The 26,295-nt window shown below is 31.3% G+C and overlaps 2 protein-coding genes across 2 annotated transcripts; one reads left to right on the forward strand and one right to left on the reverse strand.

Moving 5' to 3' along the window:
• Window positions 1-9,776: 9,776 nt before the first annotated feature.
• Window positions 9,777-21,832, forward strand: LOC126676804 (probable UDP-N-acetylglucosamine--peptide N-acetylglucosaminyltransferase SPINDLY). The gene is made up of 18 exons (XM_050371095.2): window positions 9,777-10,138; window positions 10,728-11,144; window positions 11,737-11,898; window positions 11,997-12,172; window positions 12,277-12,352; window positions 12,628-12,756; window positions 12,965-13,084; window positions 13,177-13,245; window positions 13,328-13,409; window positions 13,774-13,868; window positions 14,414-14,478; window positions 15,098-15,296; window positions 15,829-16,023; window positions 18,195-18,289; window positions 18,371-18,506; window positions 18,639-18,856; window positions 20,602-20,729; window positions 20,922-21,832. Exons 2-18 carry the CDS (start codon window positions 10,728-10,730, stop codon window positions 21,359-21,361), a joined length of 2,802 nt encoding a protein of 933 aa, XP_050227052.1. The 5' UTR covers window positions 9,777-10,138; the 3' UTR covers window positions 21,362-21,832.
• A 373-nt stretch (window positions 21,833-22,205) lies between these two features.
• LOC126676806 (peptidyl-prolyl cis-trans isomerase CYP18-2) lies at window positions 22,206-24,524 on the reverse strand. The gene is made up of 6 exons (XM_050371096.2): window positions 24,338-24,524; window positions 24,086-24,181; window positions 23,929-23,990; window positions 23,585-23,718; window positions 22,974-23,058; window positions 22,206-22,604 (listed from the first exon to the last, which is right to left on the reverse strand). Exons 1-6 carry the CDS (start codon window positions 24,407-24,409, stop codon window positions 22,559-22,561), a joined length of 495 nt encoding a protein of 164 aa, XP_050227053.1. The 5' UTR covers window positions 24,410-24,524; the 3' UTR covers window positions 22,206-22,558.
• Between the last annotated feature and the right edge of the window lie 1,771 nt (window positions 24,525-26,295).

The raw sequence follows: 26,295 nt of genomic DNA on the forward strand, positions 1-26,295 counted from the left end.
AGCGTTGCAACATAGGCTTATAATCTTATTTGTCTACCTAATTAACTCTCAATGAGTTAATTGGGCACTAAAATAAGCTTAGGGTAGCTAATAATAAACAAGCATTAATCATAAAGAAAAGAAAAGAACAAGTGAAACATGTCACAACTATATTCCAATCATACAATCATCTAATAGTTCATCTTAACCCCCAAACATGGGGGATTTAGTCAACCATTTTAAACAACAAATATAGAGCTAAATAAACACAAACCATAATTAAGGAATACTTACAAAAAAGATAATATACCAAACCAAAACTTGAATAAAATAGAATAGATAACTCTTGTTCAATAACATAAATCAATAACCAAAAGCTTCAATGGACTTAACAATGGTGGAAGATACAAAATATGAAAATGACGAAGTCTATGGCTCAAAACCCTAGAAAACTACTAAGTAACTAAAACTAGAGAGAATAATGTGTTGTAATAAAAGTGTACCAAGTTGTATCCCTAAAAAATGAGATAAAATGTCTTATATAGTCTTACAAAAAGGAAAATAAAAACACCCAGTACAAGTCTTGTCCGGAAAAAAGTGGATGTGGGCCTCAAGTCTTGTTTCTTCAATTTTTGAAATTCTGAAGTCATTTCAACATATGTCTCGATTGAGACAAGAGTGTCTCGATCGAGACATACCTAAAATTTGCATGCTTCTCGATGGTCAAGTGATACTTCTCGATACAGACTCAAAGGCCAAAAATCCCTACCTCCTTTTCTCTTCATGTCTCGATCGAGACACCCTTGTCTCGATCGCGACATGCCTGTTTGGGAAACTCCTTTCTTCGCTTCTTTGCTAAGCATTCGCAACTTTGTCGATTTGTCGATTCTTCATACTTTTCAGAATAGAAAATAATACTAACAATTAAAAATTTAAAAATCATATCATGTCACGACCCAATTTCATGAATCGTGACCGGCGCTATGGTATGGGAATGGTCGTACCAAAACCCGTAACAAGTCTCGCGGAAAACAATCAAAACTTATAAACCTGTAGAAACACTGCTCGGGGGCAACCGAGACTCCAATCTAAGTCTAGCAATTCATATCACAGTTCTAATATAAATAACTTAAATATCTAAAATGCTCAACAGCATGCCTTAAATATAACAATAAAATAATCCAGAGTAAACATGCCAATAATAATCAATCGGACAAACCGACAATTCCAATATGCAATAACAAAAATAATATATAAACTAGTTCTACTGCGGTCTAAGAGTTCGAAAACAGTGACTAGTTTAAATAACATAAAACCTCCGAGAAATTAAAAGGATCGGAATGGACCAGCTTTCAAATCATAAACCTGGAAAATTTGGGAAAACAACGGGGTCAGATATACTGAGATGAGTTTGCAATACTATTTACATTTATTAAGTTTAAAACTCTTAAATCAAAACATTTTATACTAATAAAACAGTATTGAAATGATCCCATCGTAAGTATGACATAGCATACGGATAAACCCAGAGTGGACGGGAACAGATCCTCGTCATATACCAGCGTAAGTAAGACTTTAGTCTGCCGATCACAGAGTACTTACCGGTGCACACAGTTTCGATACAAGCCTATCAAGTAGCTCGTTTCAATCCAGGACCATAATCGCTCAAAACAATTTAAAAGCATTTATAATAGTAAAATATGATGCGGTACTTAATAAAGCGGTAAATAGCACTACAAACTCACTGCCTGCTTATCCACATGATTCTTGGCAAACAGCTAACCCTCGTTCGACTCCTGAGCGCGAATAGTCGAAGAGTCTAAAAATAAATCATAAGTTAAAATCACTCCAATCCCTAACTCTAACAATACTGGAAACGCAAATTCTAAATTAAATTATAATGTCGTAATTAATTCAAGACTATTGAGTTCACACTTAAAATCCAATCCAAAATATTATTAAAATAATATTTAAATGATAACTTAAATAAATTTCTCAAATAGTGGGTTAGCCGAGTTTCTTAAAACTACCAAGCTAAACTCACATGTCGGCGACCCAAGTCTAAACCGACCCAACTAATATTCCAGAATTATAAACCACAATTTATAATTATAATTTTAATAAAATATTAATTAATAGCAAAGTAGAACTCAATAACTTGAAACCCAAGTAGTTAATAATTCCCGATAAAATATCTCATTAATTAAATCAATAAATAAATAAAAGGGCTAAATCATAAATTTATCCAATTTGGCACGCTAAGCCAAAATTTCAAACTAATAATTATCATATGAGAATCTATAAAAATATAGATTATAAATAAAGATCCACCTTTCATTTATAATAAAAATAACGATTTAATTATAAATGAATTTAAAATATTATTTTCAGATTTTTAAAATAAAATTATCAAATTGTTATATTTAAATTTAAATTGGAATCCCTAGTTAAAATTAAAACAATTAATCAAAAGCTCAAATGTGAAATAGATAATAACTTACTTAAGGAATCAATTAATTAAAAACATAAAAACCTAAGGACCATTCTAATCTTTTCTCCATCTCCTTCATTCAACTAAAACAATTCAATTCCTTAATCCCATAAACCCAAAGCCCGCCATTCCTCACATCTTCATCAATTCAAAAACTAAACTTATCTATTTCGCAGAAACATAACAACGAACATTCAAACCTTCGATCATTAAAATCTTAACAAACAACCTAATGAATCATGAACAGCCTATAACACATAATCAAGAATCAAGAACATAAAGAAATCAAATATAAACCTCACGCAACACCACATAACTTCACTGAACTCACGAACGACTAATCTGAACTGAATGAGACAATTCATAATTGAAAGTTTAAACAAAACCCTACCCAACATACTAGAGATCATAATCATAATAAGGTAACAAAATAATAGCTAAAGCACCTAATGAATTCGGCAGTAATAAATGTTTCACATTCACAGTTAAGAATCAACTAAAGCGATAAGACGGCAGCGACTCTAGCGAATAATTTCACGTACCGTTTGACAGAATTCAAAAAGAAAAGTTGTAGAGGAATGAGTCTACTTTCATGGGAACGAAACGGATTTGAATTCGATCTCCAAACGGGTACAAAATGATCAAAATATAGAGAGATCGATTTAGAAATCAAAACAGTAATAAACATGAAAACGGTAAAACGGCGGCGATTGTAACGGGATTGTTAACGTACTGTTTTGCGAAACAAAAGTTGGGATTTGTAGAGACGTGAGTCTATTTCGATTAGGACGAATCGGAACTGAAAAAAGCGCTATAACGAGTGAGAACGAATCAAAAAACGTAAGGGTTGTTTTCAGCTAAAAACTGAATTATGAGGAAGAAACTTACCGATTGAACACCCAATATTTGGTTGATGTTTGAGACAAGAATTCTCAACGAATCTCAGTAGGAAAAGTGGCTAGGGTTTGTATGAAGTGTGGGGAAAAGATTTGGGTAGAAATTAGGTATTTATATGATTCAATTAGGTTAGAAAAATAGGTCGAAAGAATGCACCTCGCTCAGCTATGGCTGGTCTCGAACGAGACCGGCAGCAAACATGAGGTCTCATTCGAGACCTGTTGGTCTCGAACGAGACCAATATAAAAATCAACAGGTCTCGTTTGAAACCTGTTGGTCTCGAACGGGATCAACACCAATTGGTTCAACCCAATTTTTGGTTGAACCACAACTTAACGAACTCCACTTAAAATCAAACCAAATTTAAATCGCACTCCCCAAACGAAATTTCAAATACGTAAACGACTCAAAATATTACCGAAACTCGCAAAATAAAATTTAAATTTTTTACGGGGTATTACATATCAATATCTGAAAGTCCGGTTTTAAAATCAATATCTAAACAATAACCTTGATTAACAAACAAACCAAAAGAATAATTAAAAATCCAAATGGCCCAACATGGCTTAATTTCAATTCGAAAACAAAAGCTCAAGCCCATTACAAAATTCCTATTTCCATTTCAAATATGAAACAACTCACGTGGCCCTATTAATATGAATCACATTCAAAATCTCAACTCAATACTAAGTCCAAAATTTTTGAACGAATACCCACCCAACATCAACTTCATCTTCCTTAACCCAATATATATCAAAAGGTTGAAAATAAGTGTTATAATTATTTATTTTAACAATTATTTTTGAATTTAATTAAATTTTTATTATTTGATAATTATTTTTATTATATATTTTAAATAAAATTTAATGTAATATTGTTTTCGATAAAATGAGTTTTTTAAATAAATAATTATTAAGAAAAACGATGAATTATATAAAAATGATTTTTTTATTTATTATATTGATATATGGTCTACTATTTAAAAAAAATCAATTCATCGAGATTGTAAAATTATAAAGAAACGCAAAATTTAAAATAAAGAAAGGTAAAAAATGTTCAAATAATAAATGAAAAAACTGCAAATAATAATTAATAATAAATTTCTATTGGAAGTTATAGTTTACAATATGCTATAATCCGTGCTAAATTTAGCATAAAATATAGCATATGCTAAATTTAGGACAAACTATAGCACTACATCGGATGTGTATTTTAAAATTTAATGTTAAATTATAACATTAGCACTCCATTTAAGCACTTCATTGGAGATGTTCTTACCTTGATATATTTATTTGGAATATTTTTTAATAGATTTATTTTAAACATCTATTGTTGGACATAATTTTTACTGTCAGTGAATTATTGTTTGTCTACTGAATGATATAATAATATTGAATATTTAGATAATTTTTTATTTTTTCATCTTATAATATAAAGTAATTTATTTACTATAATCCATTGAGGGCGGAAGTCGTCCTTTTGGAATGGGGACGGAAGTCGTCCTTATTCCTAAAATGGGGACAACTTTTCCCTTTTCGTTCCCTAAAAAATTGGGGATGGAGGCAATAGAAATGAAATATGGAGACCAATTTAGTTCCTAAAAAGATTAGAGGATAATTTTTTTATGAATAGGAGACCATTTTTATGCTCCTCTTACATCTCTTTTTTGTAGTGTATTCCTTACATATATCTTCAATTCTTCAAGAATTAATAGCTAGCAATGGTGAATTCTCTGTGAATTCAACGTACGGTCCGATCATTTCGTCGATTTTCCTCTCTGAATGATGAATTAAGCTTGCCAATGATGAATTGGTGGATGAACTAACTTAAATCTTGAGTTTAAGTGAAGAATTCAAGTTAAGGATTAGATGTTTAATTAATAACTCTATGGTGCCTCTGTTAACAAGAAGGAGAAGAAAAAGTGAAGTGAAGTGGAGAAACGGATTTTGGTTTCCACGTTTTGGGCCACTTTAAATCCATTTCTCTCTCTCTCTCTCTCTCTCTCTCTCTCTCTCTCTCTTTTTAAAATTAAATGGCTAAAATTTAAAAAGGTCTTTTCATTTTCAACTTAATTAGTTTCCGATAAACATATATAAACAATACTCAATTCATTATTTACCGCTTAAAATAAAAAATTTAAAATTTGGTATTAATTTTCAAAAATAATTTCCAAAAATTATTATTCCTGAAAATTAAATTCTAAAAAATATTATTCCGCGACTTTTTAATATATTTTCTATAATTTCTTAAATTATTCCTTATTAATAAGATATGTTAGTCCTGATAAAATTCTTTTATCCAAATTATTATTAAATTCAATTTTTCGATATTCTGCATTTCCATAGAATTTTCTAAATCTCCTAAAATAATCCAACTCAAATACTTTTTAATATAATACCGTAGTTCTAGTAAATTTGTCTTGGTCCAATTTAATATTTAATTTCACTTTTCTGGTTAAAATATAGCATATATGGAAAAACCGACATTTATAAAATTATGGGGTATTACAGTATCATAACATTATGATAAGGTTAATGATAAATTATGTACAAATAACCTTACATTATACGATTATGATAATATTATAATATATTTATTATAATATATATGATAAGGTTATGATAAAGTACGTAAAATATTTTTAAATTATACGGTATTAATAATATTATGATATGGTTATGATAGAGGTTTGTAAAATAATTTTACATTATATAATTATGACAATATCATGATACAATTATGATAAATGTTGCGGTAGGGTTAAAATAAAAGGTTATGATAAAGTAAATTATGATAATGTTAATGATAAAATTATGATAAACTTAGGTTTAATATATTATTTAACCCTTAAATTTTATTAATTTATTCTATGTGCCCTCTAATCTATTTTTTGGTTCTATTAAACCTCTTAACTTTTTTTTATTCTACTTTATCCCTAAACTTTACCACTTTATTCCATATGACCTATAAACTAATTTTTTGTTCTATTGAACCTCTTAATTATTATTTTTAATTCTATCTAACCTCTCCAACTAAACTATCTGTTCTATTTAACCCCTTAACTAAGTGTTTTTTTAATGAACATCTAAACTACTTTTTTTTTACCCATTTAACCTCTCATACATTGTGTTAATTTTAGAAAAGATATGAATACGTTTCTTACATTTAAAATAAAGAGCGATGTATTTTATATATTATTTAAAAATCTATTTAAGGATTACTTACTGTAAAAATCATTAATTTTAGCGTCTTTTACAATTTAAATACAAACTTAAAAGATTTGTAATTGATTTGAAAAATTTAAAATTGTAAAAAATTAAAAGTTGGTATCTTAAAATTTTTAAATTAAAAATTTGAGTTAAATTTACGAAACACACTAAAATTTATATTTTTTTTAAACAATTAAACATTCATTTATTATTATCAAAGTATAATAATTATGTATTTTACAAATATCTTTAATTAAAAGAGACAAACTCCTTTTATCATTGTTGAAATGTAAAAAAAATATTTGCATGTTTAAGAAATAATATCATTTAATTATTTGATCAACTTTAAATATTTTTTATTTATTTCTACCCTTTTATTTCTAATTTATACCGTCGTCAACAATTTACAAAAATATTGCTAAAAAATATATTTTTTAAAAAATCATACGTCATTGTATATAAGTTATTTATATGCTTTTAACCATTTATTCTAGACATTATATGGTTGAAATTAAATAGTTATAATTTTGAGGAGGGTAAACGGGTAAAATTAAAAGTTTAAATGTGCAATAGGTAAAAATAATATTTAAGGGGTTAAATAGAACAAATAGTATAGTTCGAGGGTTAAATAGAACAAAAAAAATTTGTTAAAAGGTCTAATGTAACACGAAATTAGTTCAGGGGTCATAAGGAATAAAATGGTAAAGTTTAGGGGTTAAACAGAACAAATAAAATAGTTAAAAAGTCTAATGGAACAAAAAATTAGTTTAGAGGTCGCATGGAACAAAGTGGTAAAATTTAGGGGTTAAATAATGCATTAACCTATAATTTTATGATAAGATATGATAATTTATTTGATAATATTGTAGTAAGGATATGAAAATGTTATGATAACAGAGTTAAAATTATTAACTTTTAAATAACGAAATTAGAACATAAAGTGTTGTAGTTATTCAAGCTGGATCTTTTTTGTGAACACCAACTCTAAGTGAAGTTTTCAACTTCCCACTCAAGTTTAATTTGGCCTGAAAAGAGAAATTTTTATACTAATTTCAAGCATACTCTAAGTCTCTTTTTTTGCCATTTTGAATCAAAGACAAGTTAACCAGTAAAATAGGCGCACAAAAAAGACAACAAGGTAACTCTTTAATTAAATGCATGTTTTCTTTTCAAGCCAGTTTATCACATTTTTCCCATTTGCTACCGATGGAAAAAAATATGAGATATTTTTTTAATTTTTTTATGTTGAGGTAAAAAATATAACTTTTTTTATTTTTAAAATAAATATGTAAATTTTCTTTCATTCAATCAACATTATTCTACTTTGAAAATATTTCAAACACTTATATCTCAGCAATAAAATTTCATTTTTACCTTGAAAACTTTAAAATAACGCCATATGTCCCGTTTTCCCGTGTCGTGTCCGTACTACATAGCTTGAGCATTTAATCAAGAGAGAATTAGCAAAATACCTAAAGATTAATTCTAATTCTTCATCTTTATTTGTCTATCTCAGCGTGTTGTATACTTATTTTTGTACTCTTTTTTTGTTTCTATACTCCATATTTATTCTACAATTTCTTCTTTTTTTTCTTGATTTTTTTTTAAGTTTATCCTCAAAAAAATTAGTAAATTAATAAATCAACAAAATCAATTTTAATCTTCAGCTCATAACATTTCAAAAAATTATTTCATACGATTTTATTATTATTTCTTAAAATTTTATTGCTAGTTTAAAATCTAGTTTCTAATCCGCTCGAATTTTTAATTCGTGATCAAATCGTTTCAAATTTTATTTGGAATTCAAATCAAACGATCATAACTTTCTCCATAAACAAAGAAAATTGTAGATTTTTAATTTATTTATTCTCATTAAAAATCTAGTAAAACGGTTTCAAACACAGTTTCAAATAAAGTTTCAGACGGTTTCAAACAAATTCTAAAACACATATTTATTATCATTTAAATAAAATTGTACCGCGGTTTCAAACAGTTTACAAATATTTCAAACAGTTTATAACGATTTTAAACAGTTTCATGAAACACAATTTGCAACCTTTATCTAAAAACATTTTCAAACAATTTAAAAATGTTTCAAACAGTTTACAAAGATTTCAAATAGTTAAAAAAATATTTTCAAACAACTTATACAAATTCTAAAAACAGTTTACAAAGGTTTCAACCAGTTTCAAACAGATTCTAAAAATAGTTTCAAACATCATAAAAAATTAAATTATAATTAATACAGTTTACAAAGTTTTCAACTGTTTATAAAGGTTTCAAACAAACAATTTAAAACGATTTCTGAAAACAGTTTCAAACGGTTTATGATAATTTCAAACGTATCAACAAAAATCATCAATAAAAATTAAAAATTAATACATAAAAAAAGAAAGAGAAAAAAAAAGTCCAGGATAATAGAATATGACGGTGGCGATGGAGTAATATTTCGTTACTTCAAATTCACTGAGACGAACACGATTGCTTTTCATCCTTGATTTTTTATTTGTTTTAAATCTCTGGTTGTTTGTATTATAAAATCGAATATATTAAATAAATTATAAAAAAATTAAATAGAATTTGTTAAGAACTTTTATGGAAGAAAATAAAAAAATAAACGAGTCTTTTGTGGGCCTAATCACTCAAAAAACCCTCACCTTTAATTTTTTTTCAATTCCACCCCGACGTTGAAAATTTGTCAATTTTACTCACTTTTGAATTTTCCGTTTTCAATTGTACCCCAATTTTTTAATTTTTGTTAATTTTTTAACTTAAATGATGAAATCATTCAATTAACTAAGTTAAACATGAAATTAAAATCTTTTTTATTCAAAAAAGTACAAATAAGTCCTTTATTTTTAAAAACTAACTAAAACCCATAATTATATTAACACTAACTTAAATTCTTAATTAATTTAACTAAATTTAAATAAATTTTAAAAACGTACAATTAATATATGCTAGAGATGGAGAATGTTTTAAACAAATTTTCAAACGAAAAAAACGTTAATTTAATTTTTCAGGGTACAATTGAAACACAAAAATGCAAAATAGAGTAAAATTGACAAATTTTCAACGTCAGGGTAATGTTTGAAAAGGGGCTAAAAGATCGGGGGGTTTTAAGACATGAGACCTCTTTTGTGCAAATTTTTCTTTGATCAAAACACGAAACAAGCAATGAAGAGAAATCCACACCTAGCCGACAAGCACCCACCAAAATGGGCGCAAAAACAAAAGAAGAAGCCTTACCCACTAACAATGGCTTAACCGCAAATATCCAACAAACACAAGGGCAAACCTAGCAAAGCCATTGTCTTCTGCTGCGTACAGTGTAGTAATAGTACTAGTGTTAGTAATTAACGAGCGGACAAGCACCGCCACACCCACCTGCTCTCTCTCTGTCACCTTTTAAACACGCCGTTTGTCGGAGACAGACGGAGAGAGCTCAACCTTTTTATAACGGTAGCCGCCTTGGCGTGTGGAGGTGCTCTCAGTTAGCTATCATGCGCCGTTTCAATTGAAGCCTTGATCGAAATTTCGTTGGCTGGTTTCTGTTTAAAATGTAAGTATTAAACTATCCAAATCCCTAATTTTTTTGCTTATTTCTTTATTTAATTTGTGCAGTCTCTGTGATCGCATTTATGTGTAAATCCCTAATTCTTTACTAGTTATTAACTCTTTAATTAGTGGGTTTTTGAAGTTGGTTAGTGTTTTAAAAGGGTGTTTTTTTACAGGAAAAATGATCATTTTGGGCTTCAAGAACAAAGCTTGGTTTAGTTGAGTAGGAAATGATCACATTTAGATTCTTGATGTTTATTTAATACTCTATAAGGGTTTGGGTGTTAGTTTGGATGTGAAATTATCTTGCTTAGTTAGGGTTTTTCTTATAGAGCATGATTTGGGCTCAAGAACGTAGCTTTTTTAGTGACATGTTTAGGTTTTTCACATGCATGGTTTATTGCTGTTAAATTATACCAAAAGAATGTTTCTTTTCTTCTTTTAATATGTGCTAATTTGGAGCTGTTATGTTTAGGGTTCTGAAGTTCAATACTTTATATTACACAATGGGAAAGCCTATCATAGGTGGTTTTGTTATGTGTTTGCTGTGAATGAATATGTTAATGAGCTTCTTTTTTTTATTGGGTATGCAGATGGCATTGACTGATAAAGATAATGGAAATGGGAAAGAAAGGGAGCCAATTGAAGATAAAGGTTTCTTGAAAGACTCACCGGAGCATTCTCCTGGTACTACTAGTGGGCCTCCTGTTTCTGTAGCTGCATCACTGAAGGGTTTTGCAGAAAAGGATTTTCTCTCTTATGCCAACATTCTTCGTTCCAGGAATAAATTTGTCGATGCGCTTGCTATATATGAAAGTGTCTTGCTAAAAGATAGTGGAAATGTTGAAGGTTACATTGGAAAAGGCATATGCCTGCAGATGCAGAACATGGGAAGACTTGCTTTTGATAGTTTTGCTGAAGCTATTAAGCTGGATCCTCAAAATGCGTGTGCCCTCACACATTGTGGTATATTGTACAAAGAGGAAGGTCGACTGGTCGAGGCTGCCGAGGTATGATTGCCGCAACTAATCTATGTTAACAATGGCAACAAATAAGCTTAATAATGGTGCTGTTTAGTATGATTACAAGTTGGTTTATGAAAGCTTATGATGATGATGCTTTTTTTATTGACGATGATGATTTCCCTTTTTCTCTTTGTTTGATATGTATGATTTCTGTTTCCTGTCTATGCCTGTTTGTTTTTGTTACAGTGTGCATTTATAAACCAGCTGCGTTTCTTGCGGTTGATGTGCAAGTTATTTTTCATAGTTGCTGGAACATGAGAGTCATTTGCCTCTCTTTTTTTTTTTTTCGTTTTTTTATTTGTCACCAATAGGAAAATAGCCAGTTGTCTTGTGCTTGTTGACCTATTTGTTGGCTTGATAGCTCTAATGTGTAGGGTCATGGTTACCACATCTTATAATTTTTTTCTTGAATACCTTAAGGTGCGGTGTGGGAGCATGTCTTTCTGTTGCAATATATGTACTTACTATGTACTTCCGTACAATGTGGCTGGGTTAAGATGCTGGTCTTGCATGTGTCATGTACCTAACCATATATGTTTAAAATTGAGCTTAAGACTGTCAATTGTACTTCTTGCAGTCTTATCAGAAGGCTCTTAGAGCAGACCCTTTATACAAACCAGCAGCAGAATGCCTCTCTATTGTTTTAACAGATCTTGGTACTAGCTTAAAGCTTTCTGGAAATACGCAGGAGGGAATTCAGAAATATTATGAAGCTCTTAAAATAGATCCTCACTATGCGGTAAATTGTGGCTTTTTTCCTTTCCACCCTTATAACCTTATGCTTGTATGTAATTTAGGTCATATGGATTGAAAATCTCACACATATATAACTTGCAGCCTGCGTATTATAACCTTGGTGTCGTGTATTCCGAAATGATGCAATATGACACTGCCCTTAATTGCTATGAGAAGGCTGCATTAGAGAGACCCATGTATGCTGAAGCTTATTGCAACATGGGTGTCATCTATAAAAACCGAGGTGACTTGGAGGCAGCCATTGCCTGTTATGAGAGGTAGTCTGTTGGTCAGCAACTCATCCTTTTTACAACGCATTGCATAATTGTGCATCTTTGGCAGTCTTGTAGTCACTCATTGTTTCAAAGTTATTTTGTTTCAGGTGTTTAGCAGTATCACCGAACTTCGAGATCGCAAAGAACAATATGGCCATAGCTTTGACAGATTTGGGAACAAAGGTTTCTTTTCTGTCCTACTTCGTACTGGTTTTCTTTCTGCAAAGTCTTCTTTTTCGTTCATAATTTAGTAGCCATGTTGTTTTCAGCATGTCATTTTTAGGAATTCTTTTTTTTTTTATTATTTGGAGTTGTGCTGACAAGATACTTTAGTCAGCAATCAATATAACAGTTTTCCCCCTCTCACACTAGATCATAGGAATCAAACTATTGGGCTTTACATCATGAGAATGTTGCTGGTTTCCTTGGACTGATTTTGAAGCCAATGTATTTACCAGGTTAAATTGGAGGGAGACATCCATCAAGGCATTGCATATTACAAGAAGGCTTTGTATTATAATTGGCACTATGCTGATGCTATGTATAATCTTGGTGTTGCTTATGGTGAAATGTTGAAGTTTGACAATGTAAGTGACTTGTGAATAGTATCACATATGTTTGTGTTATTACATATGTTTGTGTCTGGGTTGCTGGAACAGTGAAGGTTGATTATTTTTTTCCTGCTTGCATATTAAAGTGAGATTGGTGAATTTGTCGCCAGCAAATTAAGTTGCCCATCTATGCAAGCTTTAGCCCTTTTCTCTTTGCAAGTAATGATTTTTTTTTTTTTTGCAGGCCATTGTATTTTATGAACTTGCTTTCCACTTCAATTCCCATTGTGCAGAGGCATGCAACAATTTAGGAGTTATATACAAAGATCGAGACAACCTTGATAAAGCTGTGGAGTGTTATCAGGTAACTGCGTAACTTCTAAGATTCTAATTTTGCACACTGGATTCCTGCAACTGTTTTCATACTTATCTGCTACATTATCATCACTTTTGCAGACGGCTTTGTCAATAAAACCAAACTTTTCACAGTCACTAAACAACCTCGGTGTTGTCTATACTGTCCAGGTTCATCATGGATTTTTGCATTAGTTATTTAAAATGAACATATATCTTATAAGGTTGCTGACTGCGCTATTCATTTTGGCAGGGTAAAATGGATGCTGCTGCAAGCATGATTGAGAAAGCTATCATGGCAAACCCTACATATGCTGAAGCATATAATAACCTAGGTCTCTTTCATTTTCTTTCTCTCTCTCTCTATACACACAAACACAAGTGTGCATGCAGCCACATTTCTGCACCCTCTTCCTTCCTATCAGATGCATGCAAATAGCCCCTTAGGCCATGGAACTACTTACAATTTTTGTATCCAGATTTATTTCGTTTTCAATTTTTCTTTTCTTTTTTAACCAAAACCATTTATTTGTATATTACTTATTCTTTTGGTTGCAAGTTGCTGCTGATCTTTTATTTTGCCTTTAATTACTACTAATTTAATCTTTCTTCACTGAACATTTATTTCTTCCCCTACCCCCTGTTATTTTTCTTTCTGTTTATAAGTTTTTCTGCTTTGTTATTTGTTGTTATTTTTAGGGGTTCTTTACAGGGATGCTGGCAATATAAGTATGGCTATTAATGCTTATGAGCAATGCCTTAAGATAGATCCAGATTCTCGCAATGCAGGGCAGGTGCTGTTAGTTTTCCTTGACTTATTTTAGTGATTGTTATGTTCTGTCTTTGGTATCATATGCTGTCTTCTTTAGACTCCTCAAATATAAAAATATTTTACGTAATGCGGCTCATGTGAAATATGCTTTCCCATCCATCACCTGTGTGAGATGTTGCGTAAACAGTAGGGGAACTACTATTTTCCGGAAGCCAGCACTGTAATTAAGTAAACAATGGAGCTTAAGAATTGACTTTTTTTTTTGGCGAAGAAGCTTTCATTTCCAAAAATCAAGAAATTTTGCTTGGAAAATATGATACAATTTTTTAGATCTTAGCATATTAAGTGCTCCACATTTTTAAATTGGACTGTGTTAAGAGATATTTCAAATTTACTTCTTTTTGCTTCTGATGGATTTCTTTCTGTTCTGGATCAGTGAAATCTTTATAGTTGATACTAAAGGCTGAATCATTTCTATTTGTTGTATGTTAGTTATATGTTGTGATGTTGTAAGAGCCTATCTGTTGCACGGATCTCTTATGCACACTTGTGACCATCATTTTGCAGAATCGGTTGCTTGCAATGAATTACATACATGAGGGACATGATGAAAAGCTGTTTGAGGCTCACAGGTTTCATTTCAATTCAATAAAAGCATCCCTTTTTAATTTTTATTTTTAAATTTTGACTTGAACAAAATTTTGATTGACCATTCTTTTTTTTTTCTTAGTTTTTGCTAGTTAATTTTCATAGAGGCCTGAGGCCATGTTTTAGTGTTTCGTAGCTAAGCTATATATGCTCATGCTACTTGAAATAGATTTGTGAGGGAGGTTATGAGCTAGTGGCCTAGCACTCTATGATCTGGGAAGATTTGGTTTAGTATAAAGAGCTTGCATTGAAGCTTTTGAGCAGCTATAATTTTGTTATTACGGAATTGAATTTTGATGAATAATACATTAAAAAGGTTTTTTTAAATTTTATACTACTATTCATTTCGTTCCACAAAAGGGTTGAATTATAGTCATCTATACTGTTTTGAAGAGGACTTCATTCTCTTTTGCTCTTCATATTGTTCTCTCATTTAACTTTTTTATGCTTATGCAGATGCAGGGGTTATTTCATGCTTACATCTTAGTCATTCTTGGCACTTAATTTTTTTTACGTAAAGTATCATGCTTGTAAATCTAAGGGCAAATTGGTCTGAGCTTGAGCTTTGTGAGGCTTCCTCTGAACTGAAATACCTACATGCAGGGATTGGGGTAGGCGCTTTATGAGGCTTTACTCACAATATACTTCATGGGACAACCCAAAAGATCCAGACAGGCCGCTTTCGATTGGATATGTATCTCCAGATTTTTTCACCCATTCTGTTTCATATTTCATCGAGGCTCCTCTTGTTTATCATGACTATGCAAATTACAAGGTGGTGGTTTATTCAGCAGTTGTGAAGGTAGTCTTTACAATTTTCGTTTTTGTTCCTTGTTTTAATTGCTTTTTGAGAATGTGATATTCATTTCTGATTGATAGGCACACTAAGATTTGAAAACTGATCAATGGTATTTCTGATAGTGAGTAACATCTTAGAATTGCTGCATCTGATGCCTTAATTAATTGGAGTCGCTGCCAAAATTTCTCTCTGTATCTATTTTTTTATTACCAGCATGCTGTAGTTTCTTGTCATAATAACTACAATGGTCAAAGGAATCATTTTCTTGTCTTTGTTTTTTACAATACTACATCAGCAGTTTTTTCTGTCATTATTGGCAATATCTTTAATTTCTCCTTTAAACACTATTTATATAGTCACTACTTTAATACACATGTGCTGTCCAGAGAGATTGCACTTTCAACATTAGGGCCACTATCACATTAATTAAGAAACTTCTGAATTGTGTTTACTAAGGCTATTGTGTCGAGTGAATTGATATTTTATACAACTTTCATGAATTATAACCTGGATCTACATTTCCTATGATTTGCAGGCTGATGCAAAGACTATTAGGTTTAGAGATAAGGTTTTGAAAAAGGGTGGGATATGGAGGGACATCTATGGGGTTGATGAAAAGAAGGTGGCAAGCATGATTAGAGAAGATAATATCGACATCCTGGTGGAACTTACAGGACATACAGCCAACAATAAGTTGGGCATGATGGCATGCCGACCAGCACCTGTTCAGGTGTGTTTTAGGTTATCATTTCTTTTGCGGAACATTTTGAGCTTTGGTAGTTATTCATGCAACATAGGTTTTAATATTGTCCTGATTGTTTAGTGTTATTGTTTTCTTTAAGAAGCTATATTTATGCTGAAATCATTTTGTACCAATTACAGAAGTGTTTTTTTTCCAATAATGTCATTTTGTATGGATGTTGTGAAGCTTAAATTGGCCAATTTTTCTCTAGTACCAGACCCTACTTTATCCAAATATACTCTTCCATTGAGCTTCTTAAACTCTTATCTCTCTCTCTCTGTGTTTGTAAAGTTTTTGGAACCTTTTGAAAAGGGAAGGGAGGTACCACCACTGTTTGAAACTTCTAAACTTGTGCGTATGTTATTTATATGCTTGGGCCTCCTATATTGGTCATGCTCATTTATAGAACTAGTTTCGCTTTACGTGCTATGCACGTGGCTCGTAAGTGACTCGTTCATAGTATTAATTAAATTTATTATAATTACAACAACATATTTTATTTATAATTAATATTCAGTTAATTAGATTTTGTTAAAAATAAATAGAATACTCCTTTTTCATTTATTAATTTTAAAAATTAATTGAGGTCAATAACATTAACTTATAATTTTTTTTTAAAAATTCAATGCGTTTTATTTATAATCATACATTAGTTTGATTTTTTTTTGTTTGATTATAAAATATTTTATGAGTTGAATTAAATTTATTATAAAATTATATTATATTTAATATATTTGTCATAATATAAATTTATGACAAAATCAAGCAAAAATATAAAGTAAAAATTTTCTTACTTTATATAAATTTAGAAAAAAGACTTATATTGTTTGAGTTGAAATAGGAAGGACGGAAATGTAATTGTAATAAGTATAGAACCTCACAATAATTCGATCTAAAAGATTTACTATTACACAGTTCTTTTGGTAGTTTGTAGTACTGTAATTTATGGAATCATAAACATGTTGGTTGTGTAGATTTATAAAAACATTATTATAGTAGTAATTACAATATATTGTATTAAATTAATTAATAATTTATTTCAAAAATATTGATAAAATTAAAATGTTTGTTCATAAATGGAAAAAAAAAAGGTTTGGCCTATTTTTTGGAGTTATATAACTTAAATATGTGTTTCTGTTGACTTTCTTCTATGTTAGGATATTATATAGTATAGACATTCAAAGAAATTTCTGAATGCAGGTTCTTGGTATACTCTTTACATCAATTTGTTCACATTCCTTATCCTTTCGGCCTCTGATATTACCGGAACACGTAATAATTTAATATTTACATAAAACTGTATATTAAAACAGATAGATAAGAATTGCTAATTACCTATGTTCATAGTTTAACTTGAATTTTGTTTTGTTTTATTTTATAATAGTATAATTTAAACCTTAATTGTCTAATGTATTCCACGTTAGTAATTTTCAAACTTTCTAATTAAGTATTAAAAGCAAGTTTGATATAATATTGATAGTGCCGAAAAAGCAATGTCAATTTAGATAAGTGTTTAACTCTAAATAGGATGTTTACTATTTGATAAATATCTCTAGATTCCTTATTCCAATTAAATTTTATAGTTCAACTTCAATCAAATTAAAAGGTAGCTCTATTCCTACTAATTTGGAGATAATTTAGCTATTTTTTCCATACTAAATTAGCAACGTTCCGGCCCAAAAACTAAATAGGAGACAATTTAGCTATCTATTCCAATTAGGATTTTAATTGTAATATATATTTAGTGATTAGTTAAATAACTAATTAATTAATGACTATAAAACTTTTATTTTAATTAATTAAAAAGGATCATTCTGTAAATTTGCCTGTCCCCCCCCATCCGTACTTTTATATATAGTATAGATATATTGGTCATGCTCATTTATAGAAATGCAATAATGCACATTTTTTGTTGAGAATTTGTTTTATATCTGCACTCCTCGAGTTTATGCTGTCAAGCAAACATAAAGATATATGTCATGGACCCATGGTCATTATTGAATAAACAACATTTACTATTAATAGTGTCAATTGCTCTGCATGTCGCAAGAAGGTCAACTCTACGGAACATTGATGGGACACTTTTCTCTTATGTTTGTGTATTTGAAGATGACTGATCGCAGTATATCACTGACCTTATTTTGCTTTACTTGTTTCAGGTGACTTGGATTGGCTACCCGAATACAACAGGTTTGCCTACAATTGATTACCGGATTACTGATTCACTAGCAGATCCTCCAGATACAAAGCAAAAGTGGGTTCTCTGTTTTCAATTTGCTAGTATTTTTAGTTGAACTTTTTTCAGTCCACATGTGATAGTTTTATTCTCTGGCAGGCATGTCGAGGAGTTAGTTCGATTACCAGACTGCTTCCTTTGTTATACACCATCCCCAGAAGCTGGGCCTGTTTGTCCAACTCCTGCCCTAGCTAATGGCTTTATTACATTTGGTAGCTTTAATAATCTGGCGAAGGTATTCCTAATGTTTGCAATCAGACAACCACTCAGTTGTCCATTTTAATGGATTCCTATTTTTTTTCCTCCAACTTTGTGTGTGTGCTCTATCTGATCTCCATTTGGCCTCTTTTTTATTTATTTTTACCAGATAACTCCCAAGGTACTACAAGTTTGGGCCAGGATACTTTGTGCAGTACCAAACTCTCGTCTTGTGGTAAAATGCAAGCCATTTTGCTGTGATAGTGTTAGGCAGAGATTCCTTACAATGTTGGAGCAGATGGGATTGGAGCCGTTACGTGTTGATCTTTTGCCTCTAATTCTTCTTAACCATGATCATATGCAAGCATATTCTCTCATGGACATTAGGTATACCAAGCTCTAATTGTCTTCTAGTGATTACTGCAACTTTATTTCATTCTGGCAACTATTCATTGAAGCCTAGCATGCTACTGCTAATATTCTTTCTGGTTCATCACTGTGATCATATTTTCCCCTGTTCGTTTTAAAGTGTTAATGCGCATGCATTGCTATCCCTTTTTTACTTGGCCGCAGAATGATACAGCCAATATTCTGACAATTAGGAAACAGTTAGTTGAACTTCAATTCTTTGAATTTTTACTATATCATCATCTTCATTTTTCCCCATGAATCCGAGCTGGATGCTGAAAAGGAAACTAGAAGTGGGAATCTTAAAAAAATTAGTGATATCATGTTGACTGTTTTTATTTAATTCAAGTGATGATTTGCGCCATTTTCACTAAGCCTTAATTTATTTTCTTTCAAATGTTCATGTCCTTTGACAAGCCTAGGAGCAGCCCATTGGGCATGATATAAATGGGCATTAGGTGCTTGTAAGCTGGCTATTGTACTCATACTTGACTGGCGTGGTGATGTTTAACTTAATGAACACAGATGTGGAAGAAGTCACCATATGAGTTCTGTAATTGGTTAGTAATTGAATCAAAATGAGATTGAATATGATTATTTCAGGAGTTAGGTGTGTTAAAGGTTTTAGGGAATAAAATCTTCACAATTCAAGGAGAAGGGTGCTGAGGAAATTGGCAAGATTAATCAAGATTGTGTTTCTTGAAGGGTGAGAGAGTAGAATGAGAAAGGAAGGGAACCAAAGGCAGAAGGGAGAGGGTTAGAGGAACCTAGCCATGAAACAAATGTTGATTTTATCTTTATGTGGAATATCCATCTTTGTTTAAAAGTGTTGAATAACCAATCCACCCAAAAGTTCAAGTTGTTAGGTGAGACTCCAGTAATTGTTTTATTGTCTCTAATACATTTTCATGCGAATGTCCATTGGACTTGAGGCGTGAACAAAAAATAGACCCATCTTAACTTGTGCTCAAATATTAATCAAATTGGATTTGCCAAGGATCAAATTTTAGACCTTTTAATAATATAGGCTCTGATACCATATCAAATAACCAATCTACCCAAATGTTTTAAGCTGTTAGGCGGGACTACAATAGTAATTTTATTATCTCTAACAAAAAGTAATAGCTTGTGAATCGGACGTGATATGAAATCTGCACTAAAAAACTTTTGAGTGCAGATTTATTTTCTCCTGCTGGCTCTAGCTTAAAGCAATGCTTAAGGAATCTAGAAGCAGGATGTTGTTGCTAGATAAAATCTTTAACGTTGTTTCGACTTTTGACGAAAAGATGATTGTTAATTAAAGCTAGGACGGGTGTTTGCTATTTTTTTTTCTTAGAGGTTTGTTGGCTTGATAAGCTGTATATGAGTAGTAATCTGCAGAACATTAGCTATTTTTGCAGATGTAAAAACACAGTGTCTTCCTTGCTCTTCAACTTCCTGATAAAAGCTGTCCCGACTTCACGATACATATTGGCTAATTTCTGATTCTTTCTGTATTTTAAATGTTCTATGTCGTGTCACCACGAGATTGGATGGTCTATGTCGCATTCTTTTTTTCATTTTTTTTTTTCAACAATTAATTTTTATGAAGTGTTTAGTCTAAGGATAGACTTCCAGCTATGAGAATTTTGTATATATCATGTAACAGTTACTTTTGCTTTGTGTTTTTTAATGATTCAATCTTTTTCAGCTATCCTAAGTTTAGATTTCTTTTTTAAATGTAGTTTGGATACTTTTCCATATGCTGGAACGACAACAACTTGTGAATCTCTCTACATGGGAGTTCCATGTGTTACCATGGCTGGTTCAGTGCATGCTCATAATGTTGGTGTTTCACTTCTCAGTAAAGTTGGTAAGGGATCTTTATTTTTACGACTTGTAATGCTTGTCTGAGTATTGTAATTGGTTTGATTCATTCATTTCATATATATATATATATATCCCAATCAGTTTTTTTTCTGTGTACATATATATTCTAAACCACCGAGTTGAAAGCTCTTTTTTTAGCCTCTTAAAACATCATGAACTTCTAACTGTAATGCAGGTTTGAAACATCTGAGCGCTGAAAATGAAGATGAGTATGTTAAAGTGGCATTGCAGCTTGCTTCAGACATACCAGCACTTTCAAACTTAAGGATGAGTCTTAGGGATCTTATGTCTAAGTCTCCTGTATGTGACGGATCAAAATTTACTCATGGTTTGGAGTCGGCATACAGGAATATATGGCATAGATATTGCAGAGACGATGTTCCATTTTTGAAGCGCGCGGAGCTGCTAGAACAGCTGGAGTTCCCTGAGATGGCACCCATTAAAAACTTTGAGTCAACAAGTATTGGATTCTCAGTTGAGAGCACTGTTGAATCTGTCAAGTCGAATGGTTTTAGTATAGTCTCGTCATCGATGGGGAACCACTCTTCTGAAGAAAATGCAAGTCAGAGTGCGAATCAGTTAAATCATACCACAAATTCAGACAAGCCAAGTTGAAATTGGAATTGGCCTAATGTACGTGTAAGCTATAGAGGGAATTGCTTGTGGTAAGCTTTGGGTATGGACTCAGCTGGCAGAAAGCCGTCTCTGAAGCTTGTCGGAGCATTGATAGACAGGCTCTTGTGTGTATAATATTGTGATTGTTTCCTGCGAAGGGACGATTCCTTTATCGGGGTCAAATTTTTTAGGGAAAGAGTGTTGAATATAGCTAGTATTTGCAATTGTTGTTGGTACCAGAGAATTATAGGTAACTGGAAAGAGATGATCACTGAATTGTTTCAAACAGTTTGATGCATCACAATTTTTCCCCTAGGTTTATAGGAGCTAGTGTTGGCTTGTAAATTCTAAGTGGTGTTATTTTAAAAATATTATTGGGTAGATCATGAGTATAGAGTTAGTACATGTATAACAAGCAGTGTGGTCTCGCTAACAATGAATATGATTTAATGGAATTTATAATTCACATTAGTTACTGATACAGCTCTTCTATTTTTACTCTTTACACATCATTTCTGTGACTGATCTGTGACGTCCTATCTCAATCTCTTCTCTTTTTCACATTAATTGGAAAGCGAACCACAAATGAAATAATATTGGAGATCAAATGAACTAGTATTAAAGATCATGATTAAAATGATTAAATGGATCCTCCGGCCTGGGCAGATAAATCCAAAAGGAAACGTATGCGGTAGCTTGTAAACAAACTTCTCCACCTGATATCAACATCTGGGACACTTTCTGAATAATAAGGGGCGGAGGGGTACCATTTTTCTGTCTTGCCATACAGGACTACCATTGCATAGTAACCTGTCAATGATGGGAAAGCAGGACACCTGGCTGATTGCATAAAAGCAACTAATTACTTGAAATTTAGTTAGTTCGATAACAAAAACTTGAAATTTAGTTCAATGACATTTGCTTGTTCATGAATAGAAAGATTTTTGTTTGAAAAGACCTATTACAAGGGACTATTATCAGAATAATAGGCAGTAGCAGAATAGCCAAAATCTGAGGACGAAGAAGATTAGCGTACGGGGGCCTATAATCCCTCTTCTAAATGTTTCTCTTTTGCTTCTACATGCATGCCGTTCAGTTCAATTACATCAGCTCATATTTCTCAATACAAAACACTCTGCAGTCCTGCAGGAAGTAGTTTGCCGCTGATGGGATTTTTTTCCTCGAATAGAACCAAATTTAGTCGTTGACTGATGTTCTTAAAATCTTCACGTCATGGATAGGCCTGTGATAACAGAAGGAAAAAAAACCTAAAAATATGTTTCATCTAACTAATTCAACACCAAGTAATATTGGAAAGAAGGTTGAAAGAAACTACATTGAAAAATGTATAGGTGCAAGTACAGTTACCATGAAGAGACATGAACAATAATGAGCAAAGACAAAGATTCTAAGTTCTTTAAACTAAACGGATTCATCTTGTTACCAAAATGACCAGTTGAAAGTGTGTTCAAGGCTCATTCTCTAATTTATAGGTAGGATTAGGGAATATTTAAGTTAAATTTGAATTCCCTTCTAAAAGATGTAATTATATAAAACATTTTACATTTACCAATCCCAATAGCTCTAATATTGGAATCCTTGAAGTACTTACCTATCGTTGTTGTCAGTTTGGACGCTGCCAAGTCTTTTGATTACTTCCATTCCTTGACAAACTCTACCGAAAATGGTATGTTTTCCTGAAAAATAAGCAAGACCTTGTGAAATTAATGCCAAATCAACAGGCGACTAAAAAATGAAGGGTAAGAGGTGGATAAGAATTACAACGCTGTAGCAACATTGAAGGCGCAAACTCTTTATCCTATAATTGCAATTTTGAGTTTAATTTTTTTAGCATTATGCCCTCAAGAGTATAATTGGAGCTTCAAAATACATTCAGAAATCTAATATTTAACTGTTTGTCACTCTTGCTAAGGCTATTTAATTAGCAAGTTTTACTCCACCAATTAGGTCCAGATTGAGCTGAAGGTTTGATTGACGAACAATTTCATAAAGTTTAACTGTGTTACTGTGTATACAACAAGTTGTGCTAACTTTCACAAAAATCAGCATTTTAGAAATGTCACAATTCGCCAACATGTATCCAACTCTCAAGCATACATCATCATCAAGTTATCATGCAAATAACTGCTTATAACATGAAATGTAAACATTATAGAAAAACCAAGAAAGCAGTAAACAGAAATTAAATAAAGGAGACATTACCATCTAATGACGGAGTTGGCGACAAAGTAATGAAGAACTGGCTTCCATTGGTATCTGGACCAGCATTCGCCATGGATAAAATGCCAGCTCCAGTATGCTTCAATTCAGGCTTTATCTCATCCTCAAACTTTGCACTGAAACACAATACAACAACCGAATAATCCACGTCACTCACGGAATCAGAGCACTACTTTCTCAAACAACAAAAAGAGAGCAAACATATACTTCCTAGATGTTAAAGAAATTCAAAGGTAAACACTTAATCAATTCGTCACAGTAACCCGAACAACAATAGAATAATATAGTAGCAAATTTTTAATAGCTAGGCTAATGAAAACACTAACCCATATATAGATTGTCCTCCTCTTCCGGTGCCGGTCGGATCACCTCCTTGCACTATAAAATCCTGTAACAAAATCAAACCAACATTCACCATGACAATTTCTTTATAAAACCCTTTAATTGCAATAAAAGAAAAATAACAAATTTGTAACTAAATACCTTAATAATTCGATGGAATTTCACATTATTATAAGAACCCCTGCGAGATAGTTCAAGAAAGTTCCTACAAGTTTTTGGTGCATGCTTGTTGTATAGCTGTCACACATATTCAATCAACAGGAAAAAAAACAAGGGTTTTAGTGGGTTTTTCAAAAGGTAAATGCTTTTCGAGTGTATTTTTCTTTTCTAGAAAATATTTTCCTGGCAACCAAACAGAAACTAATGCGAAAAAGAAAAGAAACAAGAGAGTACCTCAACTGTGAAATTGCCCATGGAAGTTTCTAGAGTGACCTCAGGAGCTCCTCCTTCTGAACTTGCCAACATTTTTTTGAACTCAGGCCACCGCCAATCAGTTGCTTCCTCTTCTGCTGCGATTTATTTTAGTATAACAGTGGCGAATTGGGTCGCATTTTCTCTGTATTTATTTCTCGGTTAAAGTACTAAAATATTCGTGAAGCTTATCGTAACGTACAAGTTTGTCCCTATTTATTTTAAATATTTCCAGTTGAATTCTGCTATCAAATTTTAGTTGTAGTTCAAAACAAAACTATAATTCTATCCTAGTATTTTTGTTAATAAATAAAAATATTTTTTTTATGTGATGTTGTTCACTATTTATAAATTTATATATTGCTTTTATTATGTAAATATTTTATAAAAAAATTCAACTTTTATTTATATTCTCCTAAAATATAAAGTGGTAATTTCCCAAAATATATGTTTTGGCATTTTATTTACAACTTTACATTGCAAGTTTTGACTTTTCTTTTCTGACTTTTTTCATTTACGAAAAATATTTTTTTTTAATTTTAAAAATACCTTTTTCGATTTTCAATTTCGGTTTTTGGTTTTTTTGGTTCGGTCAACCAAACCGACCGAACCGACCAGCAGTTTTTTTATATAGTGTAAGATTAGTGTATATATAGTGTTAATTTTTATTTTTAATAGATTTTTTTCCTGGAATTTTTTATTTTCTTTTTTATAGTGTAACAATAGTGTATATATACTGTTTTTATGGTGTTTATATAGTGTAAAATTAGTGTATATATAGTGTATAAGTAGTGTATAAGTAGTGTATAAGTGGTGTATAAGTAGTGTATTTATGCATTTTGTAGTGTTTTTTGTGGTTTAACACTGCAAATACACCATAAACACTGCAAATACACCATAAACATTGTAAATGCACCATAAATATACTAAAAACGGCAGAAATACATCATTAATACACCAAAAATACACTAAAACGTAAAGATATTATAAAATTATTACAAATGCACCATAAATTAATATTTTCTTTACAAAATCAGTAGCGATAAACAAATTTATGAATAAGAGAAGACAAAATAAATAATTATATGAATAATAGAACAATTTTATAAACAAAAAATTATAGATCTACAATAATTTATTTATAAAATATTTAAATCATTAAAAAAACCTAAAAAATCACACAAATCTAAAAACAAGTCGAGAAATCCATAGCGCGAACGGAAAAGACGAACGGACTAGCGCGAACGGACTAGCGCGAACGGAAAAACGACCGGAAACGACGAGAAATCCATCGGAAGTAGACGAACGGAAGCGCGACCGGAAAGACGAACGGAAAAGACGAACGGAAAAATAATCGGAGGAGATAAACTGAAAATCAAATGAAAAAGAAGAAGAAAAGAAGAGAGAAAAAAGAGAGAGGAGAGAGAGAAGAGAGAGAGAAAAAATGTGGTTATGTAAAAATTTAACCTAAAATAAGATAAGCCTTCTTTATTGTAATACCCCGTATTATTTGTTAGTATTTATTTTCGCGCGTGTCCAATTTTAATTAATTAGGACCTCGAAAATAGTTATTAAATTCACGAGATGAATTTATAAGTGTGAAAATATGACTTGGAGTGTGATTTGTCTTAAGTTTGACTTTTGGCAATTTTATGTGTTAAATGTGAATTTTGCGATTTTACGCTAAAAACCGTCAAAATAATTATTTTAATTATTTTAAAGGCCTAAAAATATTTTAATTCAGCCCATATGTTATGATTTAATGTTTTTGAATATTTAAGAAATTTAAATTTATTTTTCCATAGAGTCCGATTTATTTACAAGAATGCCATAATGACAAACTTGTAAATAAACCAAACATGAAACTAATATCTAGACATTTCCATAAGCAATCTTGATGCACAAGTAACTTACTCATCTTCTTCAATTCTCTAGCATAA

Source organism: Mercurialis annua, linkage group LG4, assembly GCF_937616625.2.
Source record: "Mercurialis annua linkage group LG4, ddMerAnnu1.2, whole genome shotgun sequence".
In the NCBI taxonomy this organism is placed as follows: Eukaryota; Viridiplantae; Streptophyta; class Magnoliopsida; order Malpighiales; family Euphorbiaceae; genus Mercurialis; species Mercurialis annua.